We start from the raw sequence: 23,954 nt of genomic DNA, 5'->3' as shown, positions 1-23,954 counted from the left end.
GGCAATGCCTGCCTGCCTGCCCTCCCCTGCCTGCCCTCCCCTCTATATTTAGCCTGTTGTATTTTTTCCCACAATGGGCTTTGTTACTAGTTGATTATATTTATTAACTATTGTCATATTATTGCATTGTCTAGAATTACTGTGTAATAACTATGCTTGACCACATGGCCGAAACATGTTTGGTCAGGGTCGCCTAAGGTTCTTGTTTGGATGGGGGGGGTGTTACATGATTTTAATCTGAATTGAGGCTATATTTAGGCCTGTAATACTTTTTACGTGATCCTGTAATAAATACGTGTATTTGTGTATATTGATATATTTATTTATGTTCTATATTTAGTAATTTTAATATTTGGCCCATGGATTGGTTCTTAATTCAATTTTGTTTGGGTTATGTTCCCTCCCACCCACCCTCTTTTTGTCCTTTTCCAGTTGAAGTATGGCCCACTGGTTTTAATGGGAAAGGTATAAACAAATGCTCAACTACCCAACTGAAATAAAGAGCCCTTAATTCTGACCCTGTGAATAATCCTTCAGCAAAATCCAAAGGCCAGTCATGCCCAGTTTTTGTGATCCTTTCACATCAACAGCACCGACAATCTCTTTAGGGCCAATTGCCTCTAGTAAAGGTTAGTCCACGGTAGATCACAACCGGAATCATGAAGTGCACAAATGAAAACGTTATCTTCATCTGATAATCTCTCAATTTCAGAAGAAATACAATTTCAAAAGGAATTTTGTTCTTCCTTAGGCAAAACAGTTTTTCTTATTCCAAGAGAAGCTTAGAGTTTTGAGGTGGGTAGCCACGGTACCCTGTCACAGCAAAACAAAACTGGAGTCCAGTGGCACCTTAGAGACTAACAAAATTTATTCCAACATGAACTTCTGTGAGACACACACTTCTTCAAATACATAGAGTGTTCATGTGTTCAGCATATGTATTTATACTCAAAGCTGCAGAAGACAGAAAGGGGAGAATTACAAAGAAAGGCCAGTTGAAAACAATATCCAGTCTACCAGATATGAAACTGGCTTCTTTTTGTACTCTCTCTCTCTCTCTCTCTCTCTCTCTCTCACACACACACACACACACACACACACACACACACACACACTGTTGCCTGCAATTTGGCATATAAATACTTCACCTTTACATATTAACGCTTCTGTTATATTTTGAAGAGTTTTGGTTACACTAATACATTTCTCAAAGTGCAGGGTGGGGGTCACATTCTCATACAGGACTATTTAAATTGTGAAAATAGTGTGGAGGGAAGAGTTAGCCCCCCCCTTTCTTCAGCACTACAACCTTGAACCAAATTGTGTGCCACTGCTGCTTGTAAGCATTTTAAAAACTGTGGGAGATGCAAACATCAATCTCCTGCCATCTTAGTTGAGTCCCAGGTTCGGCTCACTTTAAGCCGAAGTTGTTAAACAACAGAGAAAATCATAAACACTATCATAATTGAGTTGTAGAGACAAAGAGTTAATTCTTGAAGAATTCATTCCTTGTCTGTTTGGTGAGTGTGGATGGGGGTGGGTGGGGGATCACTAACCATCCCTGGCTCTTCTGGCTCAGAAGTAAAGAGCCCCCCCCGCATCACTACAGGCATTTTGGAAACAGTTTCTGCCGGATCAGTACTACGGGACCCGTCTTTGCTAAGCCATGTTTGCTTAAGTTGCAAAGCTAAAGTAAATTTGTTTAAAGCATGTGCTGTCGAACTGTGGTTATAAAAGTTGTTTTTTAAATTCCCCCTCCCTTTTCTTCTGCTTTTCAAGCATTTTTTCTAGTAAAAAGTAGAACATATGTTATTTGGGATTAATAAATTTTTCTCCTTTCCTGGCTTCAATACCTTGCAAGTTTAGGTTTTAATAATCTTTTTAGAGTCTTCAAATCGCTCACTGTACATCACCTCAGTGTCTCTTACAACAGTTCAATACTTTTACCAGCATATTGAAAAGTGTAGGTTTTGCTTCTGGGTTTTGGGTTCAGAAGATTAGAACTTAATTAAAGAGGAACTAACTACCCCTTCAGTTTCCAGTTATGAAGTCTGGTTTGGTGTAAAAAAAAACACTGTCTTTTGGAAACTTGCCAGTGGAACACTGACTGATTCAGTGGCATGACCTGTGCAGCTTGGCTGGTTGGTAAACAAGCTTGTCAGTTACATTTCTGGTCCCACCATGCATCCCACCTGGGATAACCAAAAGTTACAAAATTCAGCCAGCAAGAAGAATTTGAAGTTGATGCACCTTCCTCCTCAACCTGAGTTGACAACATTCACTGTGTTCACCGGACCAGAGCGTGTCAGCCCAACGGTCCTCTTCTCCCCACAGGGCCAAAACATTTAGCAAAGGCTAATTCAGCTAGTGCCATAGGAGACCAATAACTCTCAAGGAAGTTTTTTTTTTCTTTGTACCAAACTAAGTTGCAGAACAAGCCCAGGATTTCTTGTTTGCTCCCATTGGCAAGGATAAAATTGCATGCTCAGAGCCATGCTCCATTCACACATGCTAGGAGATCTAGAGGGAACACAATGGCATGGTTGATTCTATGGCACGCGGGTGTCATCAGCTGGCAAGTCAGGTCCTGCTTAAGAGCATCAGCTTCCCAGGCCTGAGTGCAGTTCAGTCATTTGTGATGTGTAGGTTCGAGGTGCCACTTCCTGGACTGGGACCCCAAGGAGGCTCAGGCCTTCTGCTGGACATGGTGGTGTATTTGGGGGGACGAGAGTGAGACCTCTGACGGCCTGCAGTAGCAAGAGGCTGAGCTGATTCAGATACAGTCAGTGGGAAGCGTTCTGAGGTCAGAGTTTTTTCAGATAACATTTGAACATATTATTAGTTTCCCAAAGCCGACTTGGGAAACCGCACACACCTCCCTGAGAAACCTACATGCATCCCTTGGGCTGTCAAGGTCTCAGGACATTCCTAAAATATTGCCATGATGAAATGAAAAGGATGTGTTTCTCTTTTGTTGTTGTTTTTTTACTTACATGATGTCATGCAACTGCCCTTTATAAAGCTGCTGCAAAAATTGTAGGGATCCCATCTGAGGATTCAAACTCTGAAGTAAAGGGAGCTACGCAGGGAGGGGAAAAGAGAAAGTGTCAAGTTTCAGGGTCCTGCCAACAGCCACTAAGGAAGGAGCACCATGTCCCGGGCCTCTCAGTGTGGCTTCCTGGAGTTTATGCTGTTTGCAATGTGCAGCTGGGAGGGAATTGCTGCTTTTCCAAATGCCTCGCCTCTGCTCAGCCCCAACTGGGGGAACACGGACAGCATGCTGCACCTGTACACATCCTCGACACGGAACAGTTTCCACCTGCAAATCCACTCCAGTGGTCTTGTGGATGGAAGTCCTCACCAAACAGCATATAGTAAGTAACAAGGGAGCTGGTGGGGAGCTTTCCAGGGTTACTATCAGCTCTGAACAGCATGGAGAAACACTGGCACATTTCCCTCTTCCTCTTTCATAATGCCAGAACTTTGGATCAACCAGCAGAAGCGTTAGGAAAGGGAAAGGAATGCATGACAGAATTTTGGAATTTTCTGTCACCCTTTTGGGTGGCTCAAGCCCTTTCCAGAGGACAAAACTCATGTACATCAAGGGTAGCAGCCAGCTCCTTGTTCATTCATTTGAAGGTCTGCAGAGAACTTCTGCACTTACAACAGTTTGCATGTTGGGCTGTCTCAGCAATTTTGCTTTTTCAGGGTTCTCAGTTCTGCAGAGAACTCTTAAATGTGAACAATGCTGCAGAGATTACCACTCCAGTGTGTGTTCATTCTACATCTATTGCTATTTGAAAAGCACTGTAGATAGCTTTAAAGAGGGTTAGACTATTCATTTGCTTTATTATTTTAGTTCTTGAAATCATGAACTGTTTTTACCTAAAGAAACAAAAACATTTATTAAGATTAGGGTGGCCAACAGCTACTAGCAATGACAAATGAGAGTCTCGCTACACGAGAAACCTCAGAGCATGTTCATCAAGTGTAGGGAGAGGCAATGTTAGCCAGAAAGCGTAGTTTAAAAAGATAGAGCCAGGGGAAATCATTCCTCAGAAGGTTTGTTAATTTCATCTTTGTCTCCCTGAAGGCTTTGTTAATTTCATCTCTCCAGTTTAAAACTGTGTGGGATGACAACCAGAGAGCAACGAGGAATGGAAACAGGCTGGAGCTGCCTTCCAGAGGTAGGCTTGGACCTGGAGAGGTTATAATGGACTGAAGTTTCCCTTCTGGCATTTCACAGCCCCTTCACACAGCTCCAGGGTATAGAAAAGCCTTTGCCTTACTGCCAGCTCTGTCTTTTTAAACTACCCTTCCCGGCTAACATTGCGTCTCCTGACACGTTTTTCATGTCTCATGTAGAGAGACTCTCCATGGAACCTTTATTGAGGAGAAAATATACCTGTGATTAATGGAGGCAGGTCTTGCTGATTCTGGACATTCAAGAGGGAGCTGGTTGGTCACTGCTGCAAAGCAAATACTGTCTATATGAACCTTGGTCTGATCTGCTAGAGCTTTATATATTCTTATGTGCTCTGGTTACTAGGGAATTAATGAAGCAGAACAAATGAAGCTCAATCTGCTCATTTAAGAATAATTGTAAAAATCATATTACCTGTCAATGTCCCACCCAAAACAATGGAACTTGGTCCAGAGTAAACAGGTTCAGAACTATGGGAAATAAAAACCTGAGAGCCAAGCTACAAGTGACGAATTACACTTGCCTGGCAAGTAAACATGATCAAGTGGAGAGCAAGTGAATGGCAAGTGAACAGGGAGGAATACACGTGAGTCTGTTCACTTGCCAGGCAAGTGTAATTCGTCACATGTATCTTGGCTCTCAGTTCTCACTCACACTTTTTTTAGAAACGATTTGCTCATTGCTAGGACTTGGTCTGCGTGGTTTAGAGTGCTGTGCCATTTGGGGAGAAATCCTAAGCAGGTCTACTTATAAGTAAGTCCCATGTCATTCAGAAGGGTTTATTCCCAGGAAAGTGTCCTCAGCCTTAGCACCGCAGGATTTCGGTACCTTTCAGTGTTTAGTAGTAGCAAAGGGAATCTGGCTATTTATCATGCAAAGGTGACCTGCTGGAATTTTCTGCACAACTCTGACAGGTACAGCCTTCTCTCCTTGTGGCTGGGATTATGAACAAACTCCTCATTTTCTATTTGCCAAGAACAAGCAGTTCCAGCATGCTCATGGTCCATGGAAGATCCATTCTCAAGTTTAGGCTTGACAGAGATGACAAAGAGCACAAAGCCGGCTTATTTGTTAGAGGGGCTTTATATAGCATCTTAAAGGTCCAGGGGATGATAAATACTGTCCTATATTAAAGGGCTGTTGCAAAGGACCACAACGAGAAAATGGACGTGAACACTATATAAATGCCAAGTATTATTATCCTTGCAAAAACCATAGCAATAATGCCCATTTTACAGATGGGGAAAACTAGTGTAACTTGCTGTAAAGCAGTCAGCAAGAATTAGAATCTCTAGTTAGAATTTTTATGGAGTGTTCATTGTTCCAGACTTCTGTCTGTAAAAAACAAGAAATGTATTGTGAATATTACTTGCCCATATTTGATATTCTGTCGCTAAGAGAAAATGGAAACTAGTTGGTTAACATTAAGGACGCGAGTCAAATAGCTAAAACATTTTCAAAGTCCCAACAGCCTCAACTGTGACTTTAAAAAGTGTTTAATGTTAGCCACATTGTGCTTTAAAAATGAATTGCAGGTGGCACGGTCTCCCCTTTTGTCGAGTGAGTCAATGGTACAATCTGCATCACTGGAGTCACTTTGATGCAGGATATGGCCATTTGCCTCAGCACCCCATCTGTTTTTCATCACAGCATGAAGAAGGGTTAAAAAGATTATTCAAGGCCACATACAAGCATGGCTTTATCCAGAATATAAAATACCATGCTTGGGAGAATTATCTAATATTTCAGAATGATTTCTTGATTTTTTAAAAAGTTCCTAAAAAGGTTGGCATTTGTACAGGACGGAAGTGCCATGTGACCACAAACTTAACAGTACAGTCCTAAACAGAGTTATGTCCTTCTAAGCCATTGACATTAATGGATACAAAAGGGTTTAACTCTTTTTAGGATTGCACTAAAATGCTTCTGGGGGTTGTGAAGCTTTGCTTGTCTCTATGTCTTGTTGCAGAATTTAGGTGTGTGTGTTTTAAAATTTGTAACAAAGCATACCATCAACTATCCAGAGAACAGGGACTTGTCTAGAATTCCACCGTGTGCACTTTGTGGATTTAAATTGTGTGCCTACATGAATCCTGCAGGTATAAGTAGGGTTGCTATCAACCTGGAGAAAAGAATCCTGTCCTTTAAGAGAGGCTTAATGTGTGGAAATTGGCAGCCAAAGCTTTTCGTGGCATGGAAATAAGTAACAGTGCATGCTAAATAACATCCCATTAAACCTCTAGTAAAGAGAGAGTGCAATTTTTCTCCAGGTAGTTGGCAACCCAAGGCTAGCAAACGAGACAGCAATCCAAAACATGTTGGGAGAGATGGCACAGCTATGGTGCAAGCCAGCTTTTGACCCATGTTCTTCGTAGACTGCATTCAGATGTGCTGTTTAACCAGTGTTAAATAAAAATGTGTGCAAACTAGCTTTGTGAGCATGCTTGAAACTTTCCTCTTCTGCCTTCCCTTCTCATGAGAAGCAGAACAAAGAATCGTGGCTTAAATCTAACTCCAGTTATTGCAATGTATGAATGCAGGCAGGTGGCTTAATTTGGAGTCACTCTTCCTTCCACTTACCAGGATTTAATCTTAAGGGGTGGGGAAGGAGAAGCCTGATGTGACCCCCACCCCACCCAAGAGATCATGCATATCTTTATTTAACAGTCATTCAATTAGATATCTGATGCAGCCTTCTTTTCTTTATTTATTTCCTGTCAGGCTATGGATGACAGGATATAGTAGACAGATCCCTGGTCCATTTGCAGTAAGACACAGGTACTTAGTCAAATGGATTTTATTCAGATATCAGATCATTTCTATATTCAGGTCCATAGGTCTACTTAGGAGCCAGACAAGCATCTAAGCAGCTTGAGTAGAAAATTGATAGGAATGACAACATGGGAAAAATAGATCTCTTTTCTAGTTCACTTTTCCTCCCCAAAAACTATTTTTCCTCCTCAAAACTATCTTTTGCCACTCTTCCTTTGTGAGAACATTTTACATATTTGTGATATCACGATGCGTTGCTAGGAAGAAAGACATATAGTCTGAGAGAAAGTACAAGGTCGCAAACAGATAACCACCTGTGAAAGCCGGAGAAACAATTAGAGCACTAGCAAAAGGAAATTGAGTTACATCAGGATCATGTTTACAATAACTGGATTAAGCATCAGAATCAGAATTAAAATTGGCATGGATGAATGGGTACAGACATACATGACATTCTGCCTCCCTAAAGATAGCCCTTCCTCCTAAGGGCCTGGTTTGTCAGGATAGCGTCTATGGAAGCTAGAAATAAGTCTAGGTGCATTCATGTGGGATTTCTCTACCCATTCTTTGTACGAATCATCAAAGTCCTTCCACCTGACCAGGTAAAAGAGTTTGTTGTGTTTAATCTTGGAGTCTAGAATCTCTTCCACTTCATAGTGAATATCTCCATCCACTAACATGGGGTGAGGGGGTCCCTTTTCAGGATGCCAATGATCTCAGGTGGGGGGGAGCCCTCTTTAAAAGACTGAAGTAGAATACAGGATGGATTTGTTTTAAGTTCTTTGGAAGTTCAATGTCTACAGTCACATTATTTATTACTTTCTTTACAGCGAAAGGACCTAGGTATTTCCATCCAAGTTTCTTATTAGGTTGTTCCCCTTTTATGTTCTTGGTAGAGATGTATACAAAATCTCCTGGCTTCAGCTCCCACTGCTCTGAGTGATTTCTATCAGCAAACTTTTTGTAATCCTCTTTGGCTTTGTCCAAGGTCTTTTGAATGATTCCCCATTGGGAAATTAATTTAGTCCACCATTCCTCCAGGTCTCCTCCCTGTGCAGATTCAGGGGCTGTAGCGAAAGGCAGAGTGTTTCCTTCATATCCATGTACTATTTTAAATGGTGTAGCTCCTGTTGAGGAATGTACAGAGTTGTTATACGCATATTCGGCGAAATCAAGAAAATCCAACCAATCATCTTGTTGGTAGTTAATGTAGCACCTTAAGAAATGTTCAAGCACCTGATTTGTGCGTTCGGATTGTCCATCAGATTGTGGATGGCAGGCGAAGCTAAGCCCTTGTTCAATTCCCGCGAGTTGAAGAAGCTCCCGCCAGAAGTTGGCAACGAACTGTGGACCCGTCAGAGATCACCTTATTAGGAAACGAATGCAATTTCACTATATGCTTCAGGAACAGGCTGGCTAGTTTCTTGGCTGTAGGTATTGTAGTACAAGGAATAAAATGAGCCTGTTTTGAAAAGAGATCCACCACTACTAGAATGACTGTGTGTCCTTTGGAGGGGGGAAGATCAGTAATAAAGTCCATTGAAATTACAGCCCACGGTCTAGGGGGAGTTTCTAATGGTTGTAATAGTCCAGGGGGCTTCCCCCTCCTTGATTTTCCCATTATACACACTGGGCAGGAGGATATGTATTGAGATATGTCCTTTCTCATTGCTGGCCATCAAAACTGTCTTTGTACTAAGTGTAACGTTTTTAGATATCCAAAATGTCCAGCAGTTTTTGCATCATGACATTGGTGCAAGATTTCCTTTCTTAAGCTGATTGGGATATAAAGTTTGCTTCCCCTGTACCAGTGGCCATCCTCCGCCTGTTTTAATTCAGCTTTGGGCACATTTTCCCCCTCCTTTGCAGTTTCTGCTTTTACTCTCCCCACTCTGAGAGATCAGGTTTCGGGTTGCTTTGCATTTTTGCTGCCTGGCTACGTGTTGTCACTGCTCCTCCCAATTGAGCTGGTGAAAAAACTGTATCAATTATCTCCTCCCTCTGGCTGTCATGTTGGGGCATGAATGAAAGGGCATCCGCTAAGAAGTTCAATTGACCCGGGAGGTATTTCAACGTGAAGTTGAATTTGGAGAAGAATTCCACGCACCTTCAATGGTTGGCATTCAGTTTCTGGGGGGTGCATAGCACCTCTAAATGTTTGTGATCAGTCCATACTTCAAAAGGCACTTTAGCACCCTCTAGCCAATGCCTCCAGGTTTCAAGGGCTAGTTTCACTGCAAAAGATTCTTTCTCCCACACTCTCCAATTGCATTCAGTCTCAGAGAATTTCTTGGAAATGTATGCACAGGGGTGCAATTTTCCCTCATCATTTAGCTGTAAGACCACCCCACCCACTGCCATGTAGCTCGCATCTACTTGCACTACAAATTTTCGGTTCTCATCAGGGTGCTGTAGAACCGGTTCAGAAACAAACAACTTTTTAAGGTTCTCAAAAGCCTCTTGGCAGTCTGCCGTCCAATTCAACTTAGCACTAAGTTTTTTCCCTTGTAGCCCTTTTCCCTTTGTTATTAATAAGTCTGTCAAGGGGAGGGAGATTTGAGCAAAGTTCTTTATGAAGGAGCTGTAAAAATTAGCAAACCCTAGAAATGACTGCAATTGTCTCCTTGTTCTGGGGGGCCTCCCACCCCACTACAGCCTGGATTTTCACCGGGTCCATTTTCAGTCCTTGGTGAGAGACTCGGTACCCCAAAAAATCCAGCTCCTCTTTATGAAATTCACATTTAGACAATTTCACTGGCAGTTTGTGTTTCTTCAGAGAGGTCCGTACCTTTCTGACCAATTCTACACGCAATTCTTTATCAGAAGAATAAATCAACACGTCATCAAATTAAACAACTACACCTATGTACAGGTACTCATGTAGTACCTCATTGATTAAGTTCATGAACACACCTGGCGCCCCCTGTAGCCCAAAAGGCATGACAAGGTACTCGAACTGGCCTAGGGGTGTATTGAATGCAGTTTTCCATTCATCCCCCTCCCTTATCCTCACTCGGAAATAAGCATCTTTTAAGTCCAGTTTTGAAAAAATTCTCCCTTGCGCCACTACACTGAGCAAGTCTCTAATCAAAGGAATAGGGTATGCATTTGACATCAAGACAGCATTTATTCCTCAGTAGTCTGTACACAGTCTTAAACCCCCCCCCCATCTTTCTTTTTTCGAAACAACATTGGCGCCACATAGGCGGAGCTAGTGGGGCGGATGAATCCCCGTTCTAAATTTTTATCAATGAACTCCCTCAGTTCCCTCCTCTTGGCTGGGCTCATTGAATACAATTTACCTTTAGGCAACTTTTCCCCCAGAATAAGTTCAATAGCACAGTCCATTTTTCTATTGGGGGGGGGGTAGCTCATCCACTTCTTTTTCATCAAACACTTGTTTTAAATCTTGATACTTAGAATAAATGACTCCTCTTCTGTGGTTAACAGTACAGTTTCTAACGGGGAGGGTGCCTCCTTTCCCTACACTTTAGTCCATGCATGCTTTGCACAACGATCACCTTTAAAGACCACCATCCGAGTGGACCATTTGATGTTAGGATCATGATCCTATAGCCATCGACTTCCCAGAACAAAGGGGTATTTGGCTACATCACTCACTATATATGTCTGATTCTCCCAATGATCTCCCATGCCCGTAATAGTAAGTGCTGTTTGATGCTGCACAGGGTGCATACTAGACCCATCCATTTGTTCAAATACTATAGGGTCTTTAAGTTTGGCTGTTTCTAAGCCTAATCCACTAACCAAAGCTGGTGTTATTAAATCCCGTGAACATCCAGATTCTATTAACACTTGCACCCGCACATGAGTCCCTCTTTCTGGATTTAGCAATGTTACTGGCATAAACAGTATGGCCCCTCTGTCTCTCACCTTTGAGGTTGTGGGGGTTTTAGAGACCTGCCGTCAGGACCCTTTTATGGCAGGTCTGCTTTGTTTCCCACCAGTGGGGTGAGACTTTCTTCGACTTCCGTTGGTGTGGGTGTTTCATTAACTTCGGGGTTCTCTTTGGCATCCAAACTGGTCTCCGATTTCCCCCGTTTAGGACGCGATTTCCAGTTTGGCGGTTTGGGGGGATCTGTGGGTTTAGGTACACTTTGGCGTCCCCCCCCCCCGTACCGGCCTGACAGGGCATTGTGCAGCAAAATGTCCTCTGCCTCCACAGTTTAGACATAGTCCTTGCCTCCATAATGCTTCTATCCCCGAGGTGGAGGTAGGGGCTTTTGGACCCAGCGCAGCCTATCCTCTGTCTGTAGCAGTTGGCCTCCGCACCCCCGCCTGCTGCTGCATTCTCACCAGTTTTACTATTTGTTCTATTTTCGACCTCGCAGGCCAATTGGATCCAATCTAGTAGAGTTTGTGGATCATCCTGCATTAATACTCTATCCAGTAAGTCCGCATTTAATCCATTACGGAAAAGTTCAATTTTTATTTCTTCATGATATCCCGGTACTTTGCTGGCTAGTTGCCTAAATTCAACAGCATACTCTCTGACGGCCCTCAATCCCTGCTTGATGGTTCTAACCTTTGTTCTGGCCCTTTCCCCATCCAACGGGTCATCAAATTGAGCTTTGAGCGCATTTGCAAAAGCGTTTAAATCATGTAGCTTGGGTGCTCCCATGTTGTACAGAGTTATGTACCATTCTGCTGCTGCTCCTACTATTCGGGACCCCAAGTGACTCACCCAACTTTGCTCCAAAGGAAATAAATGTCCCCAGTCGTGGAAAAATTCCATGGCTTGTACCAAAAAGAACCCAAGGTTTCTGTGGTTCCCATCAAACGTGGCTTCCAATTTGAACCATCCTTGCGGCAATCTCGGTGCAAGAGCTCCTGCTCCTTGGCCTCCCATTGCCTGTTGAATCGGAGCCCCCCCCAAAGGGGGGGTGGTTGCAAATGTCCGTGTACCACATAAGATATCTGGAAGGCTCCATTTGCTCCCAAGTTCATTGGAGCCATTTGTGGAACCCCTCCATATTGCGGTTGCACCACATGTGCAAAATCCCTTGGAGCCACTTGCGGAATCCCTCCATATTGTGGCTGAAAAACTTGTGCCTGGATTCCTTGGGCTCCCGGCAGGATATTCACTGGGGGATCCCCTCCTTGTACCTATCCCGTCTGTATCCCTGGAGGAACATTTACCTGAGGACCCCCCGCTTAGGTACGTCCTCCTTGAATTCCTGCCCCCACTGGGACAATGACGGGGGATCTTTGTGGTTGGCCTGGTTGGGGCATCCTCATCCCACTGGTTGCAACCGATACTCCTGTGCTGGCTTGCACTTGAACAGGTGGGCTCCTTGACACTCTCATCCCCATTGTGGTACTGGACGCCCCCGCACCTCTCCCGATCGGAGGTATGGTTAAAGATTGCGGAGCCCCCTTGCTTGGGTTCCCCCTTGTTGAATCCTCACTCCCCCTTGGGGTGGTGAAGTGAAGCTTATAGGTACAGTTGGCAGAGGCTGGCTCCATGAGTTTGTTGGCACTCTCATCCTCATTGTAGTACTTGGTGCCCCGGCGCCACTTGAGATCAGGGGAATGGACGATGATTGTGCTCTCCCATATGGTACAGCTTCAACTCCCTGGGGCAGTGTGCTTGGTGCTATTACTAGCAGGGAACAGGGGAGAATACTCCTTCCCTCGGTTCCTGTTACTCCTTGCGCGGAAATGAGAACTCTTTGGTCATCTGTGAACTGCTTGGGAGTCAGCAAATCCGCCCCTCTCCTTCCCCACAGTACAGTCCATGCAAGGTCCCCCATGGCAAGATAGGGGGCCATTCTGACTCCTCGTTTGTTCCAGTTATCGACCTTGCCGGTGCCTCTGGTGTGCTTACATTTCCTCATTCATTGAGGAGGTGCCATTTCCATTCCTGTTGTCTCCTCACAGCCCGAGTGAATTCCTCTCGAGTTGGATGTATCCCATAGCTCTCAATCTGCAGCGTCTGGCCCCCGACAGGGTTTCCTGGCCCAGCTGCTCCTGCTAAGTCGCTTGATTCTAGGGGCCCCGCTTCGTCCTCGACGGAGTAACATCCCCCCCAGCATATCTGTTTTCAGGGGTTAATCCATGGTCCCCTGGCCTTTGTACATCTGGCAACACCAATTGTGTTGCTTTATCCTGCAGCTCCGGTAACCATGGCGTCTGGCCCCAATCCTGGTGTGTTGGTCCGTCCGCAGCCCCCAGCTCACAGGTATCCAAAGGATCTGTTCCTTGGTTGATAGCTTTCCCTGGATATTCCACGGTGTTACCAGGGGATAATCCAGGGTCCCCTGTATTTTTACACACACACCCAACACCTATTGTGTTGTCGCCTCCTGTAGCATAGGTAGCTGTGGCTTCTGGCCCCATTCCTGGTTGCTTGGCCCTACCACAGCTCCCATTTCCCACCGATTTAGTGGGTAAACTGTAGATCCACCACCCTCTGCAGCGCTACTACAGGGTAATCCAGGGTCCCCCAATAGTTGTAATCCTTCTGAAGTCTATTGTAGGAAGTGGGACCCTTCAGCCCCTTCCATTTGCAGTGGCCTCAAGCTCCATCCCGCATAGTTTGCTGAAGCGGTGGCCATCCTTGCCGTCACCTCTCCAACATAAGTTTCAAGTTCAAGGGAATGCCAAAAGAATATCGTTCCCTGGTGTTGTATCCCTCCTTCTGCCATTGTGGATCTGCAAGGGTTCCACTCACGCATGGTTGGAAGATGCCATTGATAGTAGGTAGACCCAGCTTTGGGTATTGCTCCCAATTCCGAATACATCGGGAGAGTTCCCACTGCGTTCAGTCCCCTCATGGCAGAAATGTTCTGGTCCATAACAAAGTCCAAATGGGTGTGGCTCACAGGTACCAGCTCCCCAGAAGTCCCTTCCAAGGTTGCACCCGGTCCCAGTTGATTTGAGGGCTGATAGCCCCAGGTCTGGCTCTGACGATGAAAAGACGGTAGCCATTGTCCCAGGGTTGCAGGTACAAAGGAAAAGGAGGATTCCTATCAAAATGTCAGGCTATGGATGACAAGATATAGCACACAGATCCCTGGTCCATTTGCAGTAAGACACAGGTACTTAGTCAAATGGATTTTATTCAGAAATCAGATCATTTCTATATTCAGGTCCATAGGTCTACTTAGGAGCCAGACAAGCATCTAAGCAGCTTGAGTAGATAATTGATAGGAATGACAACATGGGAAAAATACATCTCTTTTCTAGTTCACTTTTCCTCCCCCTCCCAATTCAAAACTATCTTTTGCTGCTCTTTCTTTGTGAGAACATTTTACATATTTGTGATATCATGATGCGTTGCTAGGAAGAAAGTCATATCATAATCTGAAAGTACAAGGTCGCAAACAGATAACCACCTATGAAAGCCAGAGAAACAATTAGAGCACTAGCAAAAGGAAACTGAGTTACATCAGGATCATATTTACAATAACTGGATTAAGCATCAGAATCAGAATTAAAATTGGCATGGATGAATGGGTACAGACATACATGACATTTCCCTGCGCATTTAATTTTAAAAAATCACATGGATGACAACAGTTCAGCAATAAAATACCAAAAATGCAGTAGATATTGAAACATTAAATTTACATTAATATCATAGAATCAAAGCAACTTTACAGCATAGATTTTTACAAGACCCTTAAAAGCATCCAGTATATAATATCACTTACACTCTACACAGATAATAGTCAAACTAACAGATGAAAGCAGCAAAACTCAAAACTGAAGTCTAAAATCCTTATCAAGGTTGATCAAATTAATAAAATAAAAATTGAGGAGCCACTGTCAAAAAAACCCTGCCCCTCATAGCTACCAGCCTCATTTCACAGGGCAGAACAATTCTGGGACAGGTTGTGAAGATGCTTGAACTCGGTGGGGCGGAACCTATGGCATCGGACTGTCCTTTGAAAGTCCTGCTTCTATGCCATTTAAGGTTTTGAAATTCATAGCCAACATTTTGAACTGGGCCTGGAAGCAGACACCCAGGAGAGCCAGGAAGAGTACACAATACCAACCTTGTAAAAGGCAACTTTGCGGGTCTGATCTAGACCGGTCCCCTCTTGCCCAGAAGCAGTGTTTCATGGAGATCAATGGACTGCTGTGGGAGGCAAAAAGGCAGGCAAGTCCATTTTTTGCCACCTGAAAATTTGATTGGGGTCCAAACCCCATGAGTTCAACTAAACTTTGGGGAGTGCTAATGATCGCTAGGCAATGATGCTAGAACTGACGTGTGGGCTGCTGTTGGCCATGTCTGACCTTAAGGTGTCAAATGATCCCCTAATATTTTACCACTTCGTTTCCCTTATCCAGGTGCGCTGGTGATCAAATCTGAAGGGGCAGGTTTTGTGGCGATCAGTGGTGTGAAAAGTGGGCGCTATCTCTGCATGGACCTCAATGGGGATATCTTTGGATCAGTAAGTCCCCCTCTCAGTACTTCAGTTGGGTGGTAGTGGAGAGTGCCCTCAAGTCAGAGTTGACTTATGGCAACTCCTGGTGGGGTTTTCATGGCAATTGACTAACAGAGGTGGTTTGCCATTGCCTGCCTCTGCAATCCTGGTCTTCCTTGGTGGTCTCCCGTCCAATTACTAATCAAGGCCAACCCTGCTTAGCTTCTGAGATTTGACGAAATCAGGCTCACCTGAGCTATCTCAGTCAGGGCTCTTCAGTTGACATATACTCTGGTTCTTTGCTGAGGAAGTGGAGACTGGCTGGCATAGTTTTGTCCGGGGCTTAGGGGCTCTTATGTGTGCCTCCAGCTTCCTTCTGCCAAGGCTTCCCTAAAACCCTTAGCATACCATAGCTGTGCCATTGAGAACATGGGAAAGTATGCAACTTGTACATACACACACACATGCCACAACAGCACTAGGGGTTTAGATTTGCTCATGCAAGTCCTGGATTTGACACAATTATGAATTTGTTGATTATGGGGAGTTAAAGACAGGCAAGTATTTGCAAAATGGAGTGTGCCACAGAGTACATGCAGCCTCTTAGGGAACAGGTGCTTGCTGCTACCTGCTCTCCTCCCTTCACAACAGGAAGGAGAATGTTGTCATTTCCTGCCAGGTTTCCCATTTTCATGCAACACAATTTACATCTTTACAATTATCTTTTCTTGATAGAATTTGGGATTTTGTTTCCAAGGGTTTTGTGCATGTGTGTGTGTTACGAAGAATGAAGTGCTGGCACTTGTGCAACTGCCATAGCTGGGAGAACAGACACAAGACTAGGGATAAAGGCAGGGCTTTTTTCTGGGAAAAGAGATGGTGGAACTCAAGATCGCACAATGATGTCACTTTTGGTCAGCTGGAATGGGGGGGGGCGTTAAAGTTTGAATTGCCCTCAGCAAAAATGGTCACATGGCCACTGGCCATGTGACCATTTTTAAGAGGTGCTGGAACTCCGTTCCCGCTGAAAAAAAGCCCTGGATTAAAGGGAAAGGTTAATTGTCAACTGACAGTGCCATCCTAAGCAGAGGCACTCCTTTTAAGTCCATTGCAATTGGGGATGTAACTCTGCTTAGGATAGCGCTATCTGTCTTTCTTGAGCACTTCTGCTATCAGATACAGACAAATGCTAATTGCATGTTGACTATTGAATAAGGTTGAAATGTCATTGTGTATCAATTATCAGTTATTATCAGGAGGGGCCATGGCTCTGCGATGGAGCATCTGCTTAGCATGCAAAAGGTCCCAGGCACCTCTAACTAAAGGGATCAAGTAATAGATGATGTGAAAACCTCTATCTGGGACCAAGGATCAGCCCTCCACCTGAGACCTGGAAAGCCACTGCCAGTTTGAGTCCTGACTTCCATGGACCAATAGTCTGACTCAGTATATAGCAGCTTCATGTGTTCATGTTATCAAACATAAACTTTTTGAAATCCATTATCACAAAAGGGCAAAAAGATATTAAGAGAATATTCAGCATCAGAATTTGCAGCTGAGAATCTTGATAGGATTTGGGTTTCTTTTTCTTTTTTTTGGCTGACCAGCTTAGTTTTAGATGAGTAGCCGTGTAGTCTGTCCATAGCAGTAGAAAAGAGCAAGAAACCAGTAGCACCTATAAGACTCACAAAATTTGTGGTAGGACTACATGAACTCACATTCTAGCTGTATCTGAGTAAGTGAGCTGTGTCTTGTGAAAGCTCATACCCTACAATTAAATTTTGTGAGTCTTATAGGTGCTACGCGTCTCTTGCACTTTTCTACAGCGTTGTGTTGCTTGGGTTGGTTGCTTTAAATTGACTTTTGTTTTATGTTGTAAACCACCGCAATCAGTTATCTAGAGAGGCAGTTATATAACTTTTCTAAATCACAGAATCAGAGTTGGAAGGGGCCATACAGACCTCCTAGTCCAACCCCCTGCCCAATGCAGGATGATCCTAAAGCATCCCTGACAAAGATTCATCCAGCCTCTTCTTGAAAACTGCCAGTGAAGGGGAGCTCACCACCTCCCTAGGCAGCTGATTCCACCTTTGAACTATTCTGACCGTGAAAAAGTTCTACCTAAGATCCAGCCAGTACCATTCTGCATGTAATTTAAGCCCATTGCTTCGGGTCCTATCCTCTGCTGCCAACCTGAACAGCTCCTTGCCCTCCTCCAAATGACAGCCTTTCAAATATTTAAAGAAAGCAATCATGTCCCCCCTCAATCTCCTTTTCTCCAAACTAAACATTCCCAAGGCCCTCAGCCTTTCCTCGTAGGGCTCAGTCTCCAGACCCCTGATCATTCTCGTCGCTCTCTTCTGCACCCTCTCAATTTTCTCCACATCCTTTTTGAAGTGAGGCCTCCAGAACTGCACACAGTACTCCAGGTGTGGTCTGACCAAGGCAGTATAGAGAGGGACTATGACTTCCTGTGATTTCGATGCAATGGTCCTTCTGAAACAACCCAAGACTGAGTTTGCCTTTTTTGCCACTGCATCACACTGACTGCTCATATTTAGTTTACAGTCCACTCTTACCCCAAGATCTCTTTCGCATACGCTACTACCCAGAAGTGTATCCCCCATCCTGTATTTGTGCTTCATATTTTTGTGGCCCAGATGCACTTATCTATGTTGAATAAGCATGTTGCACATTGCAACTCTAGTTCTAATATTGTCCTGATTTTTTTCTTCAGCACTACTTTCGTTATGAAGACTGCACTTTCAAACATTGGACCCTGGAAAATGGTTACGATGTCTACCAGTCTCCCAAGTACCACTATCTAGTCAGTCTTGGCAAAGTGAAGCAGCCTCTGTTCCCTGGTATGAATCCACCACTGTTTTCCCAGTTCTTGTCCCGACGAAATGAAATTCCTTTGGCCCAGTTCAACACTCCAGAGCCTCGCAGGCTGACCAGACATGCCAACGCAGATCCATTTGATAGCATCATCGCAGCACCAAACAGCCTAACAAATTCCCAGCGGTTACAAAATCCTAGTGTACAGTCACCCCATTCTGCTGGGGACAAAGACAGAGACCCACTTCGAGCAATTATCTCCAGAAATGGTCCTCATGGTTAAATCAGAACAGTGCAGCACTTTGATTTCTGCACTGACCCAGAATGTAACCTGAAGAATTATTTTGATAGTCCCTGCTGAACTGTTATAGAACCTGAAAACATCTTTTTACGTGATCTGTTCCAGATAAGACTTCAATTTAAACCCACCCCCCCAATGATGTGGCAGTATACTGAGTCACAAGCCCTAACCAGAATTATTGAACACTTAAAAAAAAAAGTCTTCCTTACACTGGATGGAAGGAGGCCTGATGTTTTAAGGCCTGGGCAGGACGGGTAGCTTCTCTGCATACAGCAGCGTGTCTTCCCCTGGATGGTCAGCCTTCCTCTGTACCTGACATTGCTAAAACCTTCCCATTCTTATCTTTGACTAGATTTTTAGCTCAAATTTAAGAGCACTTAAGGAGTGGCTTATTTATTAATGGCCAAAATCCTGCAGAGCAGCTGTTTAGTGGGAAACTGTGGCCGGCACCACAGGAGTCCCCTTGGCCAGTTTGTTCCAGGGTTTTTGAAATGTCTGAATTCACCCCTGCAATTAACTATTAGAAACAAACCGTAAACCCTAATCTACAGCATGAGACCCATTTTTTTAACCATGCATGTTTTTCTTCCCCTTTCCCCTCTTCTTTCTCCATTTCTTATACAAAAAGTCTTACATAACACACACACACGCAAAAAGAAAATGGTGCTGTGGTTGCAACCAACTTTTGGTCCAGGCGTTTCCCAACTCTGGATCCTCACCAACCCATTAAAGAGCAATGTACTAGACAGCACACACTGGTAAGCAACTTGGCAGGAGGGACTTGAGTAATACTTGAAAAGAAGGGCAAGAGTTGCAAAGCATGAATGCGAAATATACTCAGCCCATGAGTCTCCTGTTGCCTTGTACACCCAGGTTAAATCATTGTCCTTAAAAAGAGTGCTAATTGAGTACTAGATACCAATATTCTTATATATCATAGAGCAGAAAGTCTCATCACAAATCATTCTGCTGGCACCAATGAGAGCCAACCTCGACGGACAGAATTGTATGATTTCACTCTGAAGAAACTGAACCACTTCAGACTGCAGAGTGCTCACAGCTTTAAAAAAAAGTCCTATAGAAAGCTAACATGTTGGGGGAAAGGGTTTCACCTATTCCTTGCCTTGACCTGCTAATCGTTTTTATCTTGGAGTACAATCAAACATACCTTCCACAAGCAGTCAAAATGACAGAAAACTGGTCTCACGCTCTAACAGATTAATCTTTTACTTCTCTTGGTTAGCACCAGCATTTCCCTCCTCAAACCGCAGGAACCCAGAATGAAACAACTCTACACATCGTTGCAGTCTTCACGCTTTTATTCAGCACACTATAAAAAATTGTAGTGTATTTCAGTTTGCTTTCTGCTGCACTAAACTCTTCTAAAGGCTAAGCTTCATTGAGACAGCCAACCAGTCCATTCTGGCCAGAAAACATGGGCTGCTCTTGGCTCAGTCAACCTGGGCCATCTTCAGAGACAGAAAATTAGAGACTCATGATTAGCTCCTGCCTGAAGGGAGGAATCAGGTTTTGTGTTTTAGAAATTTTAAAGAATCTCTGTTCTGAACTGGCATTCCCCCCAATAGTAAGACCACAGGCTGGCCTATTTTTATTTATTGTTGTATTTTTAAAAAATTCTCTGCCTTTCCTATTAGACCAAGGTAGCTGATAAGTTGCCTACTTAGATGTACTGGACTATACCACTGGAAAATGTAGAATGGCTTTCTCAAAAAAACTAATTTTTAAAGAAAATCAAGCTTAAAAAAGTGGGTGTTTTAGAATGAAGCGTTCAAAAGGAAGATAACACCGGCTAATAAGACACATGGTTAATGCATTTTTATATTACTGTATTTATTTATTTATTTGAATGATTTACAGTTATTGCAGGCATATTTATGAATATTTATGATGCATCCCCGTTTCCATTTTTTAAAATAAAGATCTAAATAAAAGTTTTTTCTCAGAAAAAAATTATGCCTTATACTGTGGTTTTTGAATTCCTTTCCCTAAACATCTAATGCAGAGTCCAAATTGTCTGCTGTGAGAAAATCAAGGGCCTTTGAGTAAGCTGAAATAATTGTACTGTAGATTTCCACATATTTAAGAATTTTGCTTCTTTGTTATGATAGGCAGCTATCACCCATCATCACATTTCCCACTCTTCTATTTCCATCTCAAGATCTCCCTTAGCGTTCTTGTCTAGAGTTCAACAGGACATCCCTAAGTGTTAAGGTACTTTTAAAAGTCTGGGATCTCCATTTATAAAGATTCTGTAGAGTCTAATTATCTTACGTTTTCTAGCTTTCTTGACTGTCTCACTAGTGATGCATGAGCTTAGCTCATATCTGGGTGGGCAAGGAGTAGCATGACAGCTGCAGCAACAGAGTTCTTTATATATATAATTCTAATGAAATGTACAGAGGGAACTATGGAATGTACAACACTGTATTCTAAGAGATACTCTGTGCTGTGTCTTGAGCACATTTTAAAAGGATTCAATAGCTTTCACAGTACAAGCAGACAGTAAGGAGTAATTTTAGCATTTCAACTTAACACAGGGATGTGGAAATCCTGTCAGATCCAACTCTATCCCCTCTTTGACACACAAAGCAACACCACACTTGCTTTACTTTACTGCTCATACAGCCAATTTGGCTCTGAACAGCGTCATACTAAAATTAAAATAAGAAAAAAAAATTAGTGCATGAGTTTATATGATAAAAGATTTAATAGTTTTTAATCTTAATCGACTGATTTGACGTACAAATCAACACCACTCTTGCATGCCCTTGGAGTTCACATATCAGAATAATTGCATTCCATGGCTTTTTCACATTCCAGAAGTTTTCACTTTAGCTATACTCTCATTTAGCACCAAGTACTCTAGCTTCCCAATCATGGTTTGCAGGCTTCTAGTATTTGCATATAAACATGCTCAAGGAATGCTTGAGCATCACTTTAGATACAATTTACTTTTTGCTGTCTGGTATTGCTCTTGAGAAAGCCTTACAAAACAGGATTTCAGCTTGCGACCTGTTGAGCGTGTTGATAGCTGTGATCTACATTGCACTTCCAGTATCTACATCTGGGATTCTCCAGTCTGGGAGGTGGCTTCTGCCTTCCCCAGGCACTTGGACCTCAGCCGACACAAGGAAAAGAAGGAAGAGAGAATTCTCTGTTGCACTGCTTATGAGGACTGTTTGGAGCTCTGGGACATTGTGCGGTGTTGCTCATGTTAATTACATTTCTACAACTTGTATATTGTTCTGAATTTACTGCTTCACTGTGATTTATATTAAGCACCTTGCACTTTATATGTCAAAAGAAAAATAGGAGTTTTCTGTTTGTTAAGAGTTAAGAGTGTTTCTTTGACTGCACGGTGCCTTCTAAGCTATTTTTGGTTTGTTGGGTCAATAAGTTGAGCTGAATACTTTTATTTTTTTTACAAATAGTCATTTCCACAAATGAAACCAATCTGGAGACACTACTGGCTCTGCCGTTACATATTTGCAGGCAGCTTCAGTATCCTGAAGACAGAGGAACACAAAGGTGAGAGGGAGGGAAATCCCATACACTGAAGGAACAAAAGCTCACAATTTTGTATGCCAGTAGTTTCTTGAAGGACACATGTATTTTTGGCTACATGCAAAATTTATATTTTACATATGGAGGAAAGATAGAAGAGTTTGTATCTGTACCATGCTTATTCCTGGAACAGCATCAAAGTGCTTCATGAAACTTCATCTTCTCTAAACTGCCTATATATATATATATATTTAGATATATATAAAACCTTCACTACTGTCTGGGGAAACTGAGGTATCCATCAGAAGTTTTAGTTAATCCAGCGACTTTCTCCAAGCCTTTCACACAACCCTCTCTAAGCTTTCACACAACACACCACTTGGCCCTACCCTACACATGATGCAACATGTGAGAAGGGTGGCCCCATGGCTGATAGATGATTGCACAGAGACCCCGTTTGCACCATTTCCCCTATCTCAAAAAGGGGAAAGACAGGGAAATTTCTTGTGGGATTGCTGCCCTAGAAGGTCACCAGCAGTGACAAAGAAGCCAAGCCAAGCCCCACCAACTCTGCCAGTATTTCAAGGGCCATTTTGCTCTGACCCTTAGTTGGCAATGGTAATCAGTGCCACCTCATCAGTTGCCTTCTCTGGCAGTCTGCAGGAGGAAACAATGGGTGAACCAATGCCTGTTGTCGATGCCATGGGTCTAGTCTGAGTTGCGTGGTTCCTGCACCACCAGCACATACAGAAACAAGGACTGTTCAGCCTGGCTTGCTCCAGGGCCATTTTAACTTCCCACTCTGCCCCTGAGAAGAAACTATGTACGTATAAATGTTTGAGGTCCACAGACAGGCAGAGATGTATTTTAGACCATTTATATCTATTTGACATGGAGTGTTTTATAAATAAAATTGAATGGGCAATGCATAGAAGTGACCAGCTTTACAGATAGGCCATTCTGAGGGCAGGGGACTTGCCTCTCGCCACTTAAGCACAAAACCGATAGCTCACAGATTCCATTTCCACCATCCCTCCCACTATTCCATACCCACTCCCTCCAAACACCCCTTTTTGCTAATGGATTGCAGTTAGGGCAGGGAACTGGAGGGGTCTCATTGGGTCTTTGGGCCTCCATATACCCTGCAGACAACATGAAGAATCATCTTCTACATACTTGATATGATGCTAGCCCCGAGGAGCAACACTCCACCTTAATTCCTACAAGTACTACACTAGGCCATAATAGAGCTTGTCCAGTCCCAAAGGCTAACGAAGACACTGTGCACACATATGAGTGTTCCAAAGACAAGAAATTAAGAGTCACAACCAAGTGACGAACTGCTGAGATTTTGCAGATACTCTTATTCAGCTACTTTAAAAAAAAGTTTTTAGACTAAGAAAGGAGTATGAGCTGGATGTGGTAGTTCAACTTCCTGCTTGTTTATGCTCTCTCTGCTGCATATAAAAGCCCCAAAGCCAGTTTTAGAAGGAGGCAACTGGCTGCAAGGAACGGGGAAAAAAATGATATCCAAATAACTACGCCACTGAAATGAAGTAGTAGTGTTGGGCTAAGAAACTTTCATACCTCAAATCCCCCATCCTCCACTAATTAACATGACGTAAAACTCGCTGAGAAATTCTCCCCACAAGCCCCACCCAAATGAACACTCCAGCTGCACATGCTCAGTGAGCCAGACCTGCCTTCTGCGGCTGCCCTTAAAAAGTGCTCAAAGCCTGCAGTCGGAGATGCCCGACTCCCCTCTCCTCACTGAAGGGCTGACTCTTCCAATTGCTTATTAAAGTGCTAAGACACAGAAACTCACAACACATAAGGGAGCCACATATATGATCTGGGGTTAATACTGCAGTATGCATTAAAATGCCTGGGCAATTTCAGTCATGCAAGGGATTAACACCAC

At 43.4% G+C, this 23,954-nt stretch overlaps 1 protein-coding gene across 2 annotated transcripts; it reads left to right on the top strand.

Moving 5' to 3' along the window:
• The first annotated feature begins 3,064 nt into the window (after positions 1-3,064).
• Positions 3,065-20,479, top strand: FGF23 (fibroblast growth factor 23). Of its 2 annotated transcripts, XM_055000623.1 has the most exons (4): positions 3,065-3,374; positions 15,293-15,396; positions 18,107-18,233; positions 19,752-20,479. In XM_055000623.1, exons 1-4 carry the CDS (start codon positions 3,152-3,154, stop codon positions 19,790-19,792), a joined length of 495 nt encoding a protein of 164 aa, XP_054856598.1. In that variant the 5' UTR covers positions 3,065-3,151; the 3' UTR covers positions 19,793-20,479. The 2 variants fall into 2 exon arrangements, with proteins under 2 accessions (XP_054856598.1, XP_054856596.1); XM_055000621.1 differs by having other exon boundaries at positions 18,107-20,479.
• Positions 20,480-23,954: the final 3,475 nt, after the last annotated feature.

This window comes from Eublepharis macularius, chromosome 16 (assembly GCF_028583425.1).
Source record: "Eublepharis macularius isolate TG4126 chromosome 16, MPM_Emac_v1.0, whole genome shotgun sequence".
Classification (NCBI taxonomy): Eukaryota; Metazoa; Chordata; class Lepidosauria; order Squamata; family Eublepharidae; genus Eublepharis; species Eublepharis macularius.
The sequence above is the reverse complement of the archived record's forward strand: the minus strand, read 5'-3'. Positions and strand labels throughout refer to the sequence as shown.